We start from the raw sequence: 19,836 nt of genomic DNA, 5'->3' as shown, positions 1-19,836 counted from the left end.
CAGGCCTCCCTGTCCATCACTGGCTCCCAGAGTCCACCCAAACCCATGTCCATCGAGTCGATGATGCCATCCAACCATCTCATCCTCTGTTGTCCCCTTCTCCTCCTGACCTCAATCTTTCCCAGCATCAGCTGGGAAATGCTTCTTAATGCTTCTGTTATTGCTACACTGGAAAGGACCTGTAGTATCCACATACAAGGCGCTCAGGGTCCTCCTCCCAGTGATTCCACAGCTAGCTATCAGAAAAGCTCCAGCAGAACCTGAATATGCCTGTCACACCTGCCCCATGCAGGGCAGATGCATAGGATCTGGACCTGGACGGGCAGCACACACATGACAGCTCCACCTGCTTATCTGCACCCACAGAAAAGGGATGGTGTAAAGCGAGGAGCACGCAAGAAGTCTCCTCTCTTTTTCTTCCAAGTCCCCTTGGACAGGCTTCTCTTCCAAGAAATCCTCTCTCCCCAGGCCACAGCCCCGGCATCCCTGAGGCACCCGCAGCTCCCAATCCACCGGAGCATCCCGTGTCTGCCCGTCTCCACCTGCCTCGGGGTATTTGGGCCAGAAGAGCCTTCTAGGGCCATGGCCTTCCTAGCCTTCTCTCACAGCTGGGCCCTCCCTTGGTCATGGGCCAGTCCGTGACAAGCTCTGAGGTGTCCCTCACCTCTCGTCACTGCAACACACAGAGCCAGACTGGAGATGTTTTGGGGTTAGAAGGCGGAGAGAGAATTTATTCAGATTTCCACGAGTCTCTGCTTGGGGCGCGTGCTACCAGCACAGCCCTCCCCCTTGCAACTGGGGCCTTTCCTCATCCGGACTTCCCCCTCCAAACCCAAAGACACACCTTGGCTCCAGCCACAATCCCTCGGGTTCCTCCCCGCGCACTTCCCCGCCCTCAGGCAAAAGACGTTGAGTTTTGTTTACAATCTAATTTGTCCGGATAATTGCTTCTACTTTGCACTCCACTCTGCCCGCGCGGATCCGGCTTCGGGCCCCCTTTTCACTGGTTCGTAGAGCACTTTATGGGAAATTCCCCTTCCGGAGAGGGAGGCGGCGCGCGCCCGGGGTGACCGTTTCACAAAGCCCAGAGGAGTCTCCCCACCACCACCACCCCACCTCGCTTCAAAAGCACACGCCCCCCCAGCCCTACGCAGCGGGGCTCAGAAGGGAGGGTAGGAAGGACACCGGCCGGCTCCGGGCTCTGGGGGCCCCCGGCCACTCCCTGCGCGGGGCACAGCCCGCCGGGAACCAATGAACCGTGTGGGAGCAAGGGCTTGGCCGTCCCTCCAGACTCCGGAGAAAGGCTGGGGTTTGCGAAGCGCGCCTCGGGATTCGCAAAGCCAGGGTGAATCCCTGGGGTCCCTCCACTTCCCCCCACCCCCACCTCCTTTTTACAGATCCACAGCCCTACGTCTTCCCCATTTTTTCGTCCTCTAAAGTTTGGTACACGTGGTCTCCTTTCGCTCGCCGCCGGCTGCGGGGCCGGGTGAAAGTTGCTGCACCTGCTTTAGGCGAATTATGGTAGCGCTAGAAGTTGGTGTGCCCTCCCTCCGCCGCGCGCCGGCTCCCTCCTCCCTGGCTCTCGGCGCGCTCCCTCCTTCCCCGCCTCCCCCGCCCCCTCCCGCCCCGCCCGCGTGCCGCCCGCTCGCAGCCACTCGCTGCCCGGGCTCAGTCGCAGCCCCTCGGAGTCTGGAGCCGGCCGCCCCTACGGACCGGAGCGTGCGGCCGGCGGCCGGGACGGAGCGCCCCCCACCCACCCCAGCCCGCGAAGAGGGCGCGGCGCAGGCGGCGGCGGCGGCGCGGCGGGGAGGAGCCCGGGCCGGAACCAGGGCTGGGCCGGGGGCGGGGACGCCGGGGTCCCGGAGCCCCGGCGGCGGAGCGAGCGAACAAGCGTCGCGGGAGGATCGAGAAGGAGCAGCAGAGCCGGAGCGAGCCGAGCCGCCCCCAAAGTGCGATGCCCCGGCGAGGCTAGGGCGCGCGGCGGGCGGCCGGCCGGCGCGGCGCGGAGGGAGGGCGCCCGGGAGCTGCGCGGCGCCGGGCGGCGCGGAGGGGCAGCCCCAGCGGGCGGCGGCGGCGGCGGGCCCGGGCGGCGACCCGAGCGAGCCCCATGCCCCGCGCGGGCTGACGGGCCGGAGCCCGCACGGAGCGGCCGGGCTGGACAGGTAAGGTGGCCGGCCGAGCCCGGGGACGCGGGTGGGGGCTGGGCCGGTGACCAGCCCAACTCCCTCGCTCGCGCACTCTCTCGCCCGCTCACTGGCTCACTTTGTGTTTGCAAACTGCCCGCCGGAGACGCGCCGGGCGCCGGGAGGAGCCGGGCCCAGGCCGGCGCACTTTGTTCCAGCCGGGGCCGGCTGCGGCGCCCTGACCCCGCGGGGCTGCGACAACCCGCCCCCGGCTCAGGCCCCCGCGGCCCGGAGCTGCCTGGGGAACAGGTGGGGGCTATGGCGCGGCGGCGGGGGGTGGGCAGCGGAGGTCGGCCGGGGTGGGGGCGGGGGGCTGGAAAGACCACTTAAGGCCCGCCATCCCCCAAAAATCTAGGACCAGCCCCCTCCCGGACTAGCCGCGGGGAATGGGGTGTCTTGGGGGAACGACCACCGCCCCCCCCACACACACACACTCCCCGAATGAGACAAAGAGTACTTCCCGGCCTAGACTTTGCTGCGCCGGGGAGGGAAGTGGTGAAGCGGGCTCCCCCAACCCCAGTCTGTCCAGGATTCCCCAAGACGCGCCGGAGGCAGCCAGATGGGGACGGGGGAGACCGCAGTCCAACTCTCCGCGTCGCCTTGGGTGAGGAGGGGACTCGGTTTGCCGGGGTCGCATCTCGGAGGTTCCGGGGCCAGTCGTCTCCTTTCCTCCACCCCTGGGTCGGCTGGGAGATACGAGAGGAAAACTTCTTGGGGACTTGAGAGCGTCTAGAAACGGCCTCTTGTGATTTTGTGCGCCGGTGCTGGAGGGTGGGGGTGACCCCATGGATATCTTTATTCGCCCCATTTGGAGAGAGCGCCGCCTCACCATACGGGGGCGGGGGGGGGGGGGGAGAAGGCGGCAGCAGGACTCGGAGGTCGCCTGGGAAGAGTGTCCCGGGATAACCAAGTCGGCCCCCCCCCCCCCTCCTCAGACCCAGGACTGTGGCATCTTCCTGGACAGCCCCCCCCCCCCCCCCCCCCCCGCAGCCGCTTCTCCCCGAGCGGCGGTCACCCCGGCAGCGCTCCAGCCTTGCGCTCCCCATCAGCGCCTAACTAACTTGAGCTGAGCCCGGCTAGATCCCGAGGCGCTAGAAAGCGGGGCGCCCTGAGCTGCCTGGGGTCCTGGCCTCCTCGGCAAAGGAGCGTGTGCTTTCGCGGGAGGCGGATTCTGAGTCAGAGGCCCTAACGGCTGCGGATTCCTTCTCTCCAACTCCAACTGGGGCGACTTCGTGAACACTTGGGCGTCCCACCCGGACTCTCCTGGTTGGGAGAAGAGGATATGGGAACGCCGAGACCCTGAGCCCATATAGAACACCGGGCTCGGCCCTGTGTATTGCCGGCTTCTCTTGCCAACCCCCGCCCCGCTGATTTCCTCGCTCCCTCCGTGCCTGGGTTTAAGCCATCTGGAGATCACCCGCATGTCTTGCATCCCTGGGCCGGGTCTACCTGCTGATTGACCTCGCAGGCCGGAGCAGAGGTTGGAGGTGAGGTGCCCCAGGAGAAAACCCGGGTCTGAAGCTTTCATCCCGGTGGTTGCTGAGAAAAGCCCAGGAGCATTTTGGCCAATGCGGGTTTTCACTTGAACTTGAGCATCTTCATCCCGCATTAAAGCACGTGCCTGGACTGTCCCAGAGCGAACTGTGTTGGGTCTGGGATTGAGGGGTTCAGGAGCACAGTTTGAGAGGCAGCTAGGGTTGGAGCTGGAGGCTCGCCTGGGTGCCCCCTTCTCCCACCCAGAAGGAAGGAGCTGTGGGATCATCTATACAGCCTGTAGTCAAGGGAGAGTCTGACCAGTCCCATTGTGGAACACAGCGGGTAATGAAGACCTCGACACCAAGAATTTGAACCCAGACATTCACTATTTGCGGGAACCGGGACTGAATGCTATTGGCACTGGGCATTTCAAGCTGATGACCTTCCTAGTAAGCTAGTGGGTGGGGTGGGGGTGGGGGGGAAGGGGCAAAGGCCCAGTAAGCTTGCCAGGCCCCAGCTGCTTTCAGGAGAGCCACCCACCTCAGACAGCCCCTGCCTCAGCCAACCCTGCCCAACCTGGCAGAAAACTGCTGCAGGGAGGGGAAATCTGCAGGCTTGTTTTGTTTTGGTTTTAACTTGAGAAACTTTGTTTTGCCTGGGTTCTGGGCTCTCTGTCACCTGGCAGGCAGGAGGGGGGGCCCTGGGACCGTGCTATGGGCACCTGGACAGCTTGCCCGCTCCGGCACCCTTAGATCTGAGCCTCTCGGAAGCATGACTGTCTCGTGGGCTCCCCATCTGCTGTCACTCCCTCTGTCATCAGTGGGGCAAAGTGGCATCAGGTGGAAGTGGCTTTGCTCCCCCGCCCCTGCCCCCATCTGAATCTCTCCTGGATCCCCCCCTCACTACCATACCCCTCCCCCATCCTAACCTCGGCACTAAGCTGGGGGGCCATGGGAGCCTTTTCTTCTGGCACAAAGTGCTTGATTGCTGGGTGGGGTTTTCTCTCCCTCTCCCGGTCCTGGGCAGGTTTTGCAGGAGTTATGGAGTTGGTAAACCCCTGAGCCCAAGGAGAGAAAAACCTGACACCAATGTGGGGGAATGCAGGGGTGGGGTGGGGGGCCAGTTTGGGCCCAACTTGCAAAAGGTCCTGTCCCTTCTCACACCTGGACACCCCTACCTCACTCGCTTTCCTCTGCCTTTGGCCAGAAACTTCCTTTCTGGCTGCTGGCAGGTAGGTCCCTTCTTGCCAGGAATGTGCATATCCTGCTGGGCCCCTACTCTAAACACACCTCTTCCTTAGGGGCTGGAAAGTTGGAGGAGTGGTGGGAGGGTCCTTTAATACATTAATCCCCCAAGGGTTTGCTGAGCCCCTACACTGTCCGGGCAGCTCCCAGGCTGGGCATTGGAGTGCCCAAGCTGTGAGGGCTGGGGTCTGCACATTTTCAGGGTAGGAAAGGCAGACAAGACATTAGAGAGAGGAGGGTGGTGCAAGGGTGTCTTTGTCAGAAGAGAGGTGTGAGGTGCAAGGAGGGGAAGGGTCATCTCCCCAAGAAGCCTTCCCTGATCTGCGACGCCTGGCGTGGCTGCACCCTTCTTCCCTATGTCCTAATCCTTTGCTGCCCCACTAATCTGGTGGCTTTCCTGTCTCTCCAGCTGAAATGCAAACCCTCCAGCGCCTCCCAAGCAGGCACAGTGTCTTTACTTTTTTAATAATCCAAACTGTGTATTATTGCCTGGAGAATCCCAGGGATAGAGGAGCCTGGTCGGCTGCCATCTGTGGGGTCACACAGAGTCGGACACGACTGAAGTGACTTAGCAGCAGCAGCAGTGCAAAGTAATACTTCCATCCAAGGGGCTCTAGCACAGTTTCCCTTCAAAAGCTCCCAGCTTCCCAGACCAGGGCAGGATGGGCACTGTTTTTGACTGTATGCTGAGGCTCTAGTGACTGAAGTGGCTTCCTATGACTTGGTGCCAGGACTCCGGAGCTCAGGGCAAGGAACTCGGGCCTCCCCAGGGCAGAACTTGGGTCACAGGGGAAAAGGCTTTGGAACCTGCCAGTGATAATGGGACTCTGGAGAACTTAATTAAGTTCTTCAAACCACAGTTTTCTTATGCATAAAGTAGGTCAGTGATAGCAGTTGAGAGCCTGTTTGCCAGTGGGATGGAAGAGCAGGTGTAAAGTACCTAGAACAGTGCCTGGCATACCATAGTACTGACCAAGGGGTAGCATTTATTAGGTTCCCAGCACTGCCAGGCCACATGATGGACTGGAAATTAATCTCCATTTTAAGAGTTAGGAAAATAAAGCCTAGAGAGAAGAAACAGCTTGTCTGAGGTCACATAGTTAGTGGTGGGGCTCCTAGAACTCCCACAGGTAGGGCTTGAGCCTCTACTGTGGGGAAGGGAGAAAGGAGGGGATAGGAGGGCTTGCCACTCCCCTTCCTTCTTTCACGGGCTCAAGCCTGGGTCCCCCTCAGCCCTCCAACGAGGAGGCTGGATTTTCCCTTCCTGTCTTCCTTTTAAGGGAGGATCTGGGCTCAGGACTTGGGATCTCTCAGCTGCACAAGACCCTGGAAGGTCCACCTCCCCCCAGCATCCTAAGGTGCTCGTGGACACAAAAGTGGGAGGGATAATACCCTAGAACACAGAGGAGGAAAAATGGCACCATCTTTATCCAAAAAAGGGAGACTCCTATGGTTTGGAATGCTGGCTCACACAGTCTTATGGAAGACAGATTTGGCTGGCAGTCTCAAATCATTCTGGGACCCACCTCTGGATGGATCACCTTGGAGAAGCAAAAAGCTCCTTCCCTTGAGGGTGAAGTCACTGTCTATTTCATTGTTGCCTTCCTGGATTCTCCATGGAAATGCCTACCTTCACCCACGGCTGCCATGTTGGGGGGCACAGCAGGAACCCTCTATTCCAACACCCCCACCCCCACCCCGAGGCTTGCAGATACAGTTGTGAAGTAGCGTTCAGGTGGGCCCTGGAAAGAGCCTGGATTCAGAGCATGCCTGCCTGAGCTAGAAACCAAGAGCTCCCAGCACAAAAGATACTCACTTGGACAAGGCCACAGTGTGCTGGGCTATAGAGTCAAAGCTTCTAGTGCCTCAAGGAGTGAGCCATTCTGGCCTCGGCCAGGCTGATGCTCTTCCTTCCTTTGATCCTTGTCCCCTGCAGCCTGTTCCCCCCCCCTCCCCGCCCCCGCCCCCCGCCCCGGGCCCAGCAGCTCTGCCTCCCTCCCCAGGCCCCAGCCTCTGCCCAACTGGAGCCTCCCAAGCTGGGACCAGAAGCTGGGTGGGGTCATTGGTGGTGCAGGGCGTGGGGAAAGGGTCTTTTCTCTCCCACTGGAAGTTTCTGACAACACCTGACCTGGGCCACAAGTGCAGATGGGAAGGAATGGAGGTGAGATGGTGGGTCTTTCTCAGACGGTTACAGAGTAGCCGTGTAGACTAGTGACCCTCCGTGTTTGTTCACGATAGGCAGGGTCAGCGGGAGGAAGTTACCCAGAATTTCCTCAGGCCGTGAAGGAAGAGACAGACGATGGTGACTGGAGGGAAGGGTGGGTCGGGGATTGGAGCCCTGGATTCCACAAACCTTGTGGAGCCATCACTGTGTGTCGTGGCTCCACTGCTGAGCTGTCGGAGTCTCTGGGCAAAGAGGTTTTAGAAGAGGTGGCTCGCTTGCAACTTGGAAAATCAGAAATGGAGCAAGTACCCCAGGGAGGCTCTTTCCCACAGGTGCTGGGTTGGGGGGGGGCAGGCTCCCCAGCCTGAACAGGATGCCAGGTCCTAGCGGCTGAGCCTGCAGGATGGCTGAGCTGTGTGGAGGGAAAACCGGCCCAGTGGGCTGGTGAAGGGGCTTCTGTAGTTTCTTCAATCCGGCGGCCAGCCGGCAGCCGGCTGACTCCGTCAGATTCGGTTTCCCAGCTCTGGAGCTCAGGCTTCCAGGAGACCCAGGCCGAAGGAAGTTGTTCCAAAAGAGGGTAGCATATACTTCCTCCTCTCTCTCCTTCAGCGGGTTCTTTGGGCAGAGTGTATGGCACCCTGAAAGAAAAGGGCACGCTGCTGGAGGGGCATTTGGGGAGGGATGGGGACTCCGGATTTACAGGAGACCGAGGGAGGGGTGGCTGCCGCTGGTGTTTGGGCGCAGTGTTCCTCCAGGCTTCCGCATCTCCGGTTCGGGTCGGGTCAGAGTCTCAGGTGCTTGCGAAGGTTGGATGCTGAGGGTGCGTAGTCGGTCCACTTAGGGGAATCTTTCCCTTCGGAAGCCTCCGGGGCTCCCAGGAGCGTCCTCGCGCTCCAGCTGAGCGCACTCGTTCTGGATTGCTCGCCCGGACAGTGTTTCCCTGAGCCTCCGCGAGCGCCTCAGTGCGAGGTGCCTGCAGCTCCTCGATCTCTGAGACCTGAGCGCTGGGTCGTGCGCGCCGAGTGTCTTCGGCCCTCTCCGAAAAGATGCTGGGGGCTTTTGAGAGGTCCAGGGAACTCTGGAAGAGGGGCCTGGTGGCCTCAAGTCTTTCAGCTACAGGGAGGATCTCCCACGCTTGTGCTGACCTCCTTGAGCTTGGGGCCGGTCTGGGTTGCGTGGGTCTGAGGCTCGCTGGTGAGGGGCTCGGGTGAGCGCACCGCTACCCTCTTGCTCATTCCCTCTGCGACCTTGACCATGGACCATGATGCTCCCCTCTCTGAGTCCCGGTTTTCCTGACAGTACCGCTGGGGAGGGAGCACCCACATTCCCCTCTTCTGCTCCCCACTTTCCCGCAGCTGTGAATTGGGGGGATTGGGAGTTGAGAGAGAGAGGAGACCGGCCCCCTTTGTTCCACCGCCTCCGTGGTTCCTGCCCTACAGGGGCGCTGTGGAGCGCGGGGCAGCGACCCTGAGGCCCAGGCAAGTCTCCTCCCCCCCAATTAGGCAGCGGAGCCTGATTAGAGGGGCCGCTGCGCGCCCCCTCCCTCCCGATCCCCATCTACGAAGATTTTCCTTCATCAGAATCTCACATCCTCCAGAAATTAATTTGATGCCTCTTGTTATCAATTAATTGAATCTCTTTGGGAGAGAGAGCTCAGCGAGGCGGGCTGCAGCTTGGCCCTTGTGTGCTGCCGTTCTGCCCTCCCCCTCACACCAGGACAGCCTCACCCCTTCCCCGTTTCTCTTCCTGCTTTGAAATTTATTTTCTAAAATAAAACCACTGCTATGGGCCCTTTAGCCCACTTTGGCTTGGATGGTTACCCATGAACTGGACACTACCTGAGGTTCACCCTTCTGAGTGCTGGGGGATGTGGGGCAGGCTTCCTCTCCCCTGGCCCGGTTTGATCCCTGCATTCATCAGCAAAACCAAACCCTTCGGAAATTTGGCCATGACCTTGATTCTGTGTGCTTCGAGGTCTGCTGGTGAGAAACTTGGAGAGGAGGACTGGGGTAGGAAGATCTGGGGATAGAATTGTGTACACACAGATACACATCCTAGTTGGCGGAGGAGACATTGGTGGACCAGGCTAGGGACCGTCAGTCACCAAGATTTTATTCTTGTGAAAGTTGTCCTTTTTAGATGAGGCATTTAAAATCTCTTGCCCCCACCAGGGCTGATCTGTTAAATGTACAGCAGAGGGCACAGGTGTGTAACTCCTGCCAGACACCTGGAAGGTCAGACTCTGCCTTCTGCAGGGAAGATGGAGGAGGAAGGTTCTAGAAGACATCCCAAGTCTGGGAAGGGATTATGTCAGGTACAGAGTGGAACGAGGTGGTCACCAGACCCTGACTGAGGAACTGTGATTTGCCATTTCACATACCTCCTCTCCTTGTTCTTTTCAACAAGTGAGGTCCCCTGGCCCAGAGAGGTGATTAACTTGTCCAGGGTCACACAGCTGACTGGAGCTTGCCCCTCTAGAATGCTGGCCCCAGGACTGAGGTCCCAGATGGACTAACTTCACCACTTTGTTGGCTCTCACAAAGTTTATTGCAGTGGTAAATTTCACATCAATATCCCTGCTTGGCTTCTGTTGAAAAACCCAAACTATCAAACATGGAGCCTGCATTTCTGTGGGGTAAAGATAGGCTGGGGTTGAGTTAGCAACTTTGTCATGGAGATTTTGCTGAAATGGCAACCCACTCCAGTATTCTTGCCTGGAAAATCCCTTGGACGGAGGCTACAGTCCATGGGGTCGCTAAGAGTCGGACACAGCGGAACGACTTCACTTTCACTTCAGTATTCTAGGAAGCACTAGGCAGGGCGGGTGTCTGAGAGGCTTTGCAAGGTCTGTACAAGCTCAGAGAAGACCTTTAAGGACAGCCTTACCCACATCTAATTCTTGCATAGCTGTTTAAGAACTGATGGTGGTAGATGAATTTTTCACCCCTTCATTCTACCACGGAGGGAATTTTAGGGTCTTATGTCTTGAGGGGTCTGTTCTAAGCTGAAGTTGAACCCCTCTATGAAAGTCATCACCCTCTTACCTGCCATCCCCAACAGAAACTTAATGTACTTTTTGTTGGGGGAGAGGAGACTTTCTTCCAAGAATGGAACCACAGGTGGGGACTAGAGAAGCACTGGACAGCAGTAACCTTTCTGGAAGGTTGGAACAGGGAGAAAGATGTGGAAGGATGCTGTATCTTGCACATTTGAATATGGATGTGTTTTTTGGATGCCTCTGAGTTGGTACCCAAGATTCCTGTAAATGCCACCGCTAGTATCGTCAGGGGAGACGGAGGGGCCGGGGCCAGAGAAGACCAGACCACTGGTCTGTCCCAGGTAAGCAGGAGCCGTTCCTGTGCCCACGGGAGCCCTCTGGTGCCAGGGGCACTACCAGATCCATGCTCCAGATGGCCTCTCAGGCCCTGGGTGAGTACCCCACCCCTTAACCAGCAGGCCCCCCACGAAAGGCGGCACTGTTTAATTAGCCACCTCTGATTAACCAAACTTGGCATTCGGCTCCTCTTGCCCTCATCTTTCCCAGCTCCGAATCAATGGCTTTGATATGCTAATTAGGGAGTAATTTAATTTCAAAAGGCCGCAATTAACAAGGGTGTTGTGGACATGCTGTAGTTAAGCGGAGTAATCTAATTTGCATTAGTAACAAGCAGGGACTAATTAGAAGCTTAATTAGACACTTAGATGGCTCTTATGTTTACTTTCTTAATGAGATGGAGTGGGCTCTTTGGTTCTCTTTTTTTTTTCTTATTGTTAATTCTTTCTTTTGGTCATGGTACTGGGAAGAAGTGTTGAGGGAGGCCACCTTGCTAGGGCCTGGTGGAAGCATTTTGGGGCCGGAGCCAGTGAAAAGTGCACTGGGGCTGGGGCTGGGGCATGGTGATGGTGGTGAGGAAAGGTTCAGATTCCTGGGAAATTCCAGTGACCGCCCTCCAGGCTTTGCCACTTGAGATAGAATTCCAAGGAAGAGCTCTGGTTTGGGAGTCAGAAGAGCTGTAGGGTTTCAGTTTGGCTCAACCTCCTAGCAGCCAAGAAACCTTGAAACATCACTAAACTTCCTCAAAGTGTGGTTCCTTCATCTGTCATAGTGAGTGCCAGGTTGTGTGTGACAGGATATGGGAAAGAACTTGCAAGGACTCTGTGAGTGGAATAGTTGTTACTAAAATATATTCACAAATTGTGTGCCCAGGCTTCACTTACCGAAGACTCAGCTCAGAAGTCACCTTCCACAGGAAGCCTTCCCAGAGCATCCTACTCCCTCTAGGCATCCATAGCCAGCCCGCTTCTCCAGTTTCTACTGACCATAACACTGGCAAAGCTGTGTGTTGTGTAGTCGGTTCTCAACCCTGGCTGTACTTGAAATTTAGAATACTTTAAAAATTATCCATGCCTAGATCTGACTCCCCAGAGAATCCAATTAAACTGATCCAAGGTAGAGCCCAGGTGGGAGCTTCCCAGGTGGCACTATTACAGGGGACATGAGGTCGCTCCTTCGGTCAGGAAGATCCCTTGGAGGAGGGCATGGCAACCCACTGCAGTATTCTTGCCTGGAGCGTCCCCTGGACAGTAGAGCCTGGCAGGCTACAGTCCATAGGGTTGCAAAGAGTTGGACCCGACTGAAGCTACTTAGCACACAGCATAGGTATGGATATTTTTTAATGCTTGTGTTTGCCTGTGTCTCTCTCTCTCCACCAAACTATAACCCCCCTCCCCCCAGCAAGGGCTGTGTTTTATTCACTTCTGTGTGCCCTAATGCCAGTACCCTCTGTGACCACTAAAAACTGCTGATTAAAATATTTGCTGTTGTGTGGAAATGGTTATGATAGTAAGTGGTGAGTGGGAAAACAAAAACTCAAACCATGTACAGATGATGAACCCAAGCTCATGTTTTAGAAGTTTATATGCCCAAAGAGAGTGGAAATAGACAAGACTGAAAGGGGTGGGGCCCCAAAGTCTAGCTCTCCAGCTGGTAGACTTACAGGTACTATTCATTTATTTCCTCTTCACATGTTTCTACCAAGATGTCTAACTTTTAAGATTAGAAGATAAAGTTATTTGAAACTTGGGGGAGAACCTAGAGCAGAGAATCCTGGAATGGCAGTTCACCTTCCAAATCAGAGGTTGCTGCAGGCTTTTAAGAGGCACGTCCTTATCCTGGCCTGTGCACTAGCTCCTTGGGCTTGGAAGTTTTGTACTAAGAAGAGGCCTCGATGATCCCTGAAGTTGGACACCAGATAGTTCCCAGTGTGTCGTTCAGGGAGACTCTTAGGCTGAAGTGAGACTCTTAGCAGAAAGCCCAGGGTGCCAGACTCTGACCCACACAAGAGCATCCCACAGTCCAGGGAAGGCCCTGGAGAGGGATTGAGCTTTTTCCTGGAGCTCTGATGGCCCCCTCTGCCTGAGGAGAGACACTGCCCGGGCTGATCAGAGCTCCAAGCAGTCATGGGGCTCGCATCACCCTGCCCTGCTTTGGGGACCCGATTGGGAGCTACAGAGACATTCTAACCCTTGTGTTCTGTCTCACTGTCCTCAAGTGCTGAAGAAAGTGAAAATGGACGAGCCTGGAATGGGTGGGGCCCCAGTGTCAGGGCTGGGATGAGGGGGTGGCATCTGGGTTTGCTGGGTTCCCCACAACAGTAGTAAGTAGCCTTCTCTAAACACCTTCAGGCAGCAATACCGCAGCAGCCCTGTAAGGAAGGGTTACTGTATTAACATCATGTGACAAAGAAACCAAGGCTCCGATGGTGACCTCACTGTTCATGTTCTAATTACAGAGCTAATAAGAGACCAAGGCAGGGTCAGCAGGTAGGATGTCCAATGAGCGGCGGGAGGAAAGGCCGAGGCCCCCAGGGCTCCTTCTGGAGCCCTCCCTCCTCTCACCTGGTGGTCCAAAGCCAGTGGGCCTTTGGGGCCTGAGCTGGATGGGCAAAGGGATCCCAGGCCTTGGGATGACAGATTGGGAAGTATCCTTCAGGTGCTTGAAATGCCAGTGCTCATTGTTCTGAAGAGCCCTCTGCTTTATGTCCCTTGACACAAGTGAGATCTGATAGCAGGACAGCTAGAGGAGGAGGAGGAAAAGAAAGGGAAGGAAGGAAATAAAAGGCAGCCCCACGCTCTGTTCCATGTGGTACCTGCTTATGTGTGACTTTTTTTTTCTCTAAATTACACCTTATGAGAACCTATCTTGGAAACTTTTTTTTTCCCCCCTATGTGGACTATTTTTAAGTCTTTTATTGCATTTATTAGAACATTGCTTCTGTTTTACGTTTTGTTTTTTTGGCCACGAGGCATGTGGGATCTTAGTTCCCCAACCAAGGATTGAACCCACACGCCCTGCTTTGGAAGGTGAAGTCTGAACCACTGCACGGAGCGGGGTCCCATGTCTTTTTATGTAATCCAGAAATGTATCCAGTTCAAAGACTCTTTGCTCTGAAGGAAGTCTTCAGAAACCAGTGACTGTTCTTGTAAAATCAGGGCTTCTGCAGATGCTGTTCCCCCTGCATTCAGTGTACACTTTGCCTGACCGATACCTGCTTATTCTTCATTTCTAAGTATAGATGCCAGTTCTTAAAAAGAAGCCTTCCTTGCCCCTCCATATAAATTGAGTCCTTTATTTGTTGCCTGTACTCATATTTATAGAATTTATTTTATTTGAGCTTATCTACATGTGTCCTTATTTGTCGTCTTCCTCACCTCGTGGGGACATAGCTCCCGGAGTGCAAGGCCTACTCAGGTCTGTACACACACAGCCTGGCACATGGGTAGGTGCTTAAATATTTGTTGAACCAGTGAATGAATGAAGGGTCGTTGCTGGTGAAATATTCTCCTGGGCAGCATTGGAAGAAAGAGAAGAATGACTTCGTTCGTGGCCAAAACTTCACACTACTGGCTAAACTTTCAAAAAGACAAATGCCAAATTTACTCAGAAAAAAAAGGTGAAATTGTACCTCTGTTATTACCAGTTGCCCTCAAAACACCCAGGACACCTCCGCTGGCTTGTTTGAGTTTTATAAGCCTGTTGGGGGCTAGGACCAAGTTGCAGTATCTGTAGATACGTCCTCACTCAGTGCTTGGCTTAACTGGGCATGAAATCCATGTTGAATGAATGAACGGTCTTGGAGGTAGATCACCTTGTTTTAGTCACCAGGAAGCTCATAACTGAAGCCAGTGCTTGTCGTTGGAGCCCTGCTGTTGCCTTGGACAGGCCAAATCAGCATCACCTAGGAACTTTTAAGATATGAATTCTCAGGGCACTCCAGGCCTAAAATCAGAAGCTCCAGGCCCGGAGCCCAGTAATCTGTATTTTAACAAGCCCCCCAAGGTGATTTTGATGCACTGAAGCTTGAGATCCTCTGACTTAAGGTCTTGGCCCATTTATTCTCCGGTGTACTACCCCCATGGTATTGTATTTTAAGTAGCTTTGTCTATCTTTTATTGCAGTCTGCTTCCCAGCCTTTCTTGGAAGTTGATAGGAGTATATACATTGTAAATAGATAGCTACATCTGGTCCAGTTTCTCCCATCATCCTACAGAGAAGGAAACGGAAGAACTTGCCCCAAGTTAAACTGCAAATTGGTGACAGAGGTGGGGCTAGAAGCCAGCTTCCCAACTTCCAGTCTCAGGCTTTCAACTGCCCCCCTGACTATATTCTAGGTTTCCCAAGGGCCTGAACCGGTGTCTGCATTTTCAACTCAAATCACCACCACTGCTCTGGGTACAGGTTACCTGTGGTCATGCCCCCACCAGCCGGGCTCCCCCTGAGAGCTGGGGGTGCGCCCCTTCTCCGGCTGCGCGCACGCACGTGTGTGAGAGCGCTCTGGGGGCTGCCCCGCCCCTTCCCTTCCCTCGATCCCTCCCTCCCTTGCGGGTAAACTCCGGGCATCCGTCAGTCTGTTAATTGCACTAATTAGAGATCGCGGAGGTGTTAATTGGAAAACCCTGGTATTGTGCCTGTTTGGGGAAGAAAACGTCAATAAAAATTAATTGATGAGCGGGCGGCGCGGGTTCGCGGCGAGGCATAGGGTGTCATGGCAATCGCTCAGATTAAGCGATTGTTAATTAAAAAGCTACGGTAATTAATACTCAGTACACCATATGGGCCCGCGGAAGAGGCACAAAAGGTTTCTCCGCGTGTGGGGCTCCCTGTTCCTTTTCTCCCCCCCCCCCCAAAAAAAACACCCTAAACCTTGGGTCCTCCCTTTGGCCCCAAGGTGGGTGGAACTCGTCACTTCCGGCCAGGGAGGGGACAGAGGCGGACCCGGCGCGTTCGGAGCCGGTCTTGCTGCGAACACGCGTGTTTAGAAGGGCCAGGAGCCTCGGGGGAGGTGGGAGAGCCCCCGGCGGCCCCGCAGACTCCCCAGGAGCGGAAGAGGCGGTTGCGGCTTTGACCCTGCTTCCTTCCTTTCTTCCGTAACTGGCCAGAGGCTGTCAGGTGCCCTGGCGCCCCAGGGGAGCCCTGAGAGAGCTGAAACGGGAACTGCCCCAGGGTAGGACCAGCACCCCACGGAGAAATCCTGGAGCGCAGGGGATGACTCCGCGCTGCTCCCAGCTTGCGGCAGGGGAGGGTTCAGGGAAGGCTGGGGTGGCTATGGCCCGATCAATTATAGCGAGTTCTAGAAAGATCTTGTTCCCTCTCCTTACGTGTCCATTTGAAGGAAGAAAAAGCAACCCGTGACTGGCCCAAGGTCACCCAGCTGGCCCTTGAAACCAGACGGTCCCCTTCCCAGAGCGCCTCTTGGCTCGGGCAGGTGGTCAGTCAGCAGCGCTTTGCTGAGGACAGGGGTGCCCAGGGCTGGAGCTGGCTTGGCAGGGGGGCAGTGAACAGAGGAGGGGGCTCTTGGAGGGGCCCCCTCAGTACCACAGCAGGCAGCCCAGGTCTCCACTGGGAATTTTGAGACCTGCATTTCCCTTTGGGAAAGGGCCAGCTGTGATTCAGGTAGACCCTCCGTGTCTCTCAGCCGTCACTAGAACGTGGTGGTTTCTTATGAACACACTGACCGGGGAGTTTTCCTCCTGGAGCTTCCAAGTCCGAAGAGACCTTCAGGACCACCTCGCCACGCAGAGACAGGGAAACGGAAGCCCGGAGGAGGAGGGAAAAGAGTCACAGCTGCTTGTGACTGAGCTCAGACGCCCTGACACTCAGGCCCCTGTCTCCTCCAGCCAGAGTCCAGGTTCCCATGGACATTGGCTTTCTCCCCCATCCATATGGGAAGCAGGCGCTGATATCAAGGCCTGCCTCCAGCACCCCACCCCTACCTGGCTGGGTCCCAGGCACCCAGAACCTGCTCACCCACAGTGCAGGGAACACCCCAGTGCTGTTACATCACCCAGCGGAGAGCATGAGGCTGCCTGCTGCCCAGGTGCTTCCCCTCGGGAGGGCAGGTGTCTCAGGGCAGAGGTGAGGGTGTGGAGATTCCTGGGAGCACTCACCTGCAGGTTTGGGTGCGTGCTGGTGGGCGGGCAGGAGCCTGGAAGGAGTTGAAGGCCCCCGGGGAGGGGGCAGAGCAGCGGGCCACGTGGAAATTAATGCCATTCATACACCCTGCGGAAATGACTTTTCAAATGCATATAATCTCAAGCATGCAAATGAGAGGCTTGCTTCACCCTGTTTAATATGAATGATCAGCCCTTGAATAGCTATTATTACATGCCACATTGCAGCAATTATGTTGTTCACTGGGTGTCGCTCTATCTCTCCCCCCCCAATAAAAAAGAAAAGAAAAGGACACTTCTGTTTGCATCCTTCTTTTTTCTCCTTTTCTCCAAACTTGCTGTCTGATCAACTTTATGGTGTGTGTGTGAGTGTGGGAAGGGGGGTATTCTCCCTTACCCCAAGGAAGAAACTGCTGGATTCTCTCTTTCTCCTGTACACACACACACACACTCCTGAGGCTCTGGTCTTTGTCTCCAGGGGCCCAGGAGTTCTCAGATCTCAGGGCAGCTAGACTTGGAATCAGGGCCAGGGTCAGGCCGAGGGAGAGCAGAGCGGCCCTGCTGTCTCCTGCTCGGGTGGCGGGGGGCCCAGGCCTGAGTGCAGGAAGGTGCTCTGTAGGCTGCTGGGGGGGATTGGAGTGGGTGGTTGTGGGCAGGGGGCTGGAGCCCTGTGCTCTGGTGGGTGGAGGATGGTGTCCACCCCATCCATCATTTGGCAGCCACTGGCCCCCGGGCTGACACGGCCATTAAGGCCCAAGACCGAGTGCTCAATCTCTTCCGAACCGTCACCCCCAACCTTGCCCTTGCCCCCGGCCCAACTCCTCTCAGAACCCAGGATTGGGAGCTGCAGCTGGGGGGAGGAGGGGTTTGTAAAAAGCCCTTGGGAGCAGGCAGAGAAGAAGGGACACTCCAGCAGCGCAGGGTCACCCAGGAGGCCGCACAGGTCGTCACAAGAGCAAGTGTGATGTGGCATGCGTGGACTAGTGGCCTCCCCATGGGCCCTCGGCAGTGCTCTGTCCCCCCAGTTCCCCCCACACCCTCACTGTCCTTCCCATTCTGCTGACAGTGGGGACAAAAACAGCAAGGGGCTCAGTAGGGTGACGGGAAAGAGTTCTTCCAGAGTGAAAGAATTCAGGAGCTGCCTCCTTGGAGAAGAAACTAAGGCAATCAATCTCTTCCAGCCGTTGGTCTGTTAAGGCCCTCCTGTACCCGCTTATTGGGCCAGGGACTCCATGTGTCTGTGGGGTCTGCAAAGGCCAAAGGGAATCAAGAAGGGGAGGAAAGATCACCGGCTGACTTCCACCCCTCGTTTGTGTGATCTGGGCCAAGTCTTCGACCTCTCCAAGCCCAGGGCCTTCATCCTCTACTTGTAGATAGAGGACAGGTGAAGAAGGGGCCAGTCATTATTGGCCCTTGATTCTGCAGGTGGTTTGTGTGTGCTGTTTTATTTACTCCTCACGGGACTCTGAGGCTGGGAGAAATTCCTTCTACAGACAAAGAAACTGAGGTAGGGAGTTTAAAGACTCCTGTCAGAGATCAGTAGTGGGTACCACTGTGTCTTGTTGGCTGAAATCAGTATTCCTCTCAAGGGACTGTGGCTTTGGCGACAGCTGGAGACCCCAGCCTTTGAGAACAGCTCAGCCCACTGAAGCCCCCCATCTGCTTCGGCCTGTGTAACAGGTGTCTGAGATAGTGCAACCTCCATGAGATGCAGAAGGAACCGCAGGCCCCTTCCTCACTGGCCTTGGCCATCCCAGTCATATCCTCTTGTCGTTCTGAGCATGTTTTTGCCACTGCTTGAGAGGCAGTTTGGGGACATGGGGGAAGACGACACAGGATTCAGGCCTTAGCTCGGCCTTGGGTAAATCTCCTGACGATCTGGACCCTCAGTTTCCCATCTGTAAAATCAGGATGAAAGGAGGGGTCTCCCACAATTCTTGTGAGAATGGGTCCGGGTGCCTGTGGAGACAGTAAACACAGCAAATCAGCTTTGGGCCAGGTGCTGGGCTGAGGGCCTTAGAATGGAAGGTCAGGGGTGTTGGACCACCTGCTACCCCCGATCCTGGGGCACAGCTCCAGGCCCAGCTGAGGGACTGGCATCCAGTAGTAGGTGCTAGGCAGATGGCAGCTGCTTGTGTTGCGTCTGGGAAAGGAGGCCCTGCCGTTGGGGAGCTCTCGGGCTGGGGGGAATAAACACAATGGGCATCACAGGTGTTGAGGGGAAGCAATATGGTGGCTCCCAGTGAATACCTCACCTGCTTTTAAGTCCTTGCAGACCCCTGCCCATCCTGGCTCTGCCTTACACACTAGCTTGGAGGGAGAGGCCTGAACAGGTTTGGGGGTGGGGCTTCGCCCCCTCGAGGAAATATGGGGCAATGGGCGCACCTCAGCTACAGTCTGGAGCTGCCCCCACCTGGGCCTGGGGGGAGGGTGATGTTAGGAGGGTCTGTGCCCTAACAGGGGTCCCAGGGTCGGCCTTCAGGAAGTTGAGAGGGAGAAGCCACCCCAGGACTCGGTGGGGTTGTGTTGTTTGGGGACGGGGGTGTTGGGGGGCATCCCTTGCTGGCCAGCTCTGCCCGTCCAGCCTTCGCGCCTCAGCCCCTCCCCCACGTCTCTCCTCCCTCTCCAGGTCCCGCTAGAGCGACATGATGGTGGAATCCGCCTCGGAGACAATCAGGTCAGCTCCGTCTGGTCAGAACGGCGTGGGCAGCCTCTCCGGGCAGGCCGATGGCGGCGGCGGCGGCAGTAGCGGCGGCGGGGCTGCAGGCCCTGCCGCAGGCGGTGCGGGCAGGGACTCAGCCGTGGGCGCGGACAGCAACGGCGAGATGAGCCCCGCGGAGCTCCTGCACTTCCAGCAGCAACAGGTAGGAGCCAGCACGCCTCCCCAGCCACCTGGAAGGGATGCCAGACCCCTGCTCCTACATTCTGGCTCCTGGGGGGCCTCTGCTTTCAGCCTAGCTGCCTTCCCTTAACCTTCTTGAGAAGGTCCAGCCAGCAGAGACCACCCCCCTCCCTCTAGTGATCACTAAGGCCAGGGAAGAGCAGCTCTTCCAGAAAGGGTGGTGTGGCTGTGGGCCCTGAGATCTCCGGGCTTAGGCTCAGAAATGCCCACAAGGGCAGACAGATGTCTGGACAGCAGGCTCACACCTGGGCTCTCCTCCTGCACTCTGGCTAAGTTAACAAACAGGGTTGAGGGGAGGGAGGCCCTGCTCTGGGTGTATGCTCTTTGGCCGAGGGGGCTCTGCACACACTGGTATCTTTACTTTGTTTGTATTGTAATGCGTTCCCCACCTGCGCCTCTGCCTCGGGGCCCCTGATC

General features: G+C 56.5%; 1 protein-coding gene across 4 annotated transcripts in view; it reads left to right on the top strand.

Annotated features, from left to right (window-relative positions):
- The first annotated feature begins 1,634 nt into the window (after window positions 1–1,634).
- Window positions 1,635–19,836, top strand: part of FOXP4 (forkhead box P4) — a 50,977-nt gene continuing 32,775 nt past the window's right edge. For 2 of the 4 annotated variants that reach the window (XM_070456461.1, XM_070456458.1), the window contains exons 1-2: window positions 1,636–2,162; window positions 19,147–19,381. In XM_070456461.1, coding sequence (XP_070312562.1) covers window positions 19,163–19,381 — 219 coding nt within the window. In that variant the 5' untranslated portion in view covers window positions 1,636–2,162; window positions 19,147–19,162. Of the gene's footprint in view, window positions 2,163–19,146; window positions 19,382–19,836 lie in introns of all 4 variants that reach the window. The other 2 variants (XM_070456459.1, XM_070456460.1) reach the window with 2 other exon arrangements.

Source organism: Odocoileus virginianus, chromosome 27 (assembly GCF_023699985.2).
Source record: "Odocoileus virginianus isolate 20LAN1187 ecotype Illinois chromosome 27, Ovbor_1.2, whole genome shotgun sequence".
Lineage (NCBI taxonomy): Eukaryota > Metazoa > Chordata > Mammalia > Artiodactyla > Cervidae > Odocoileus > Odocoileus virginianus.
The sequence above is the reverse complement of the archived record's forward strand: the minus strand, read 5'-3'. Positions and strand labels throughout refer to the sequence as shown.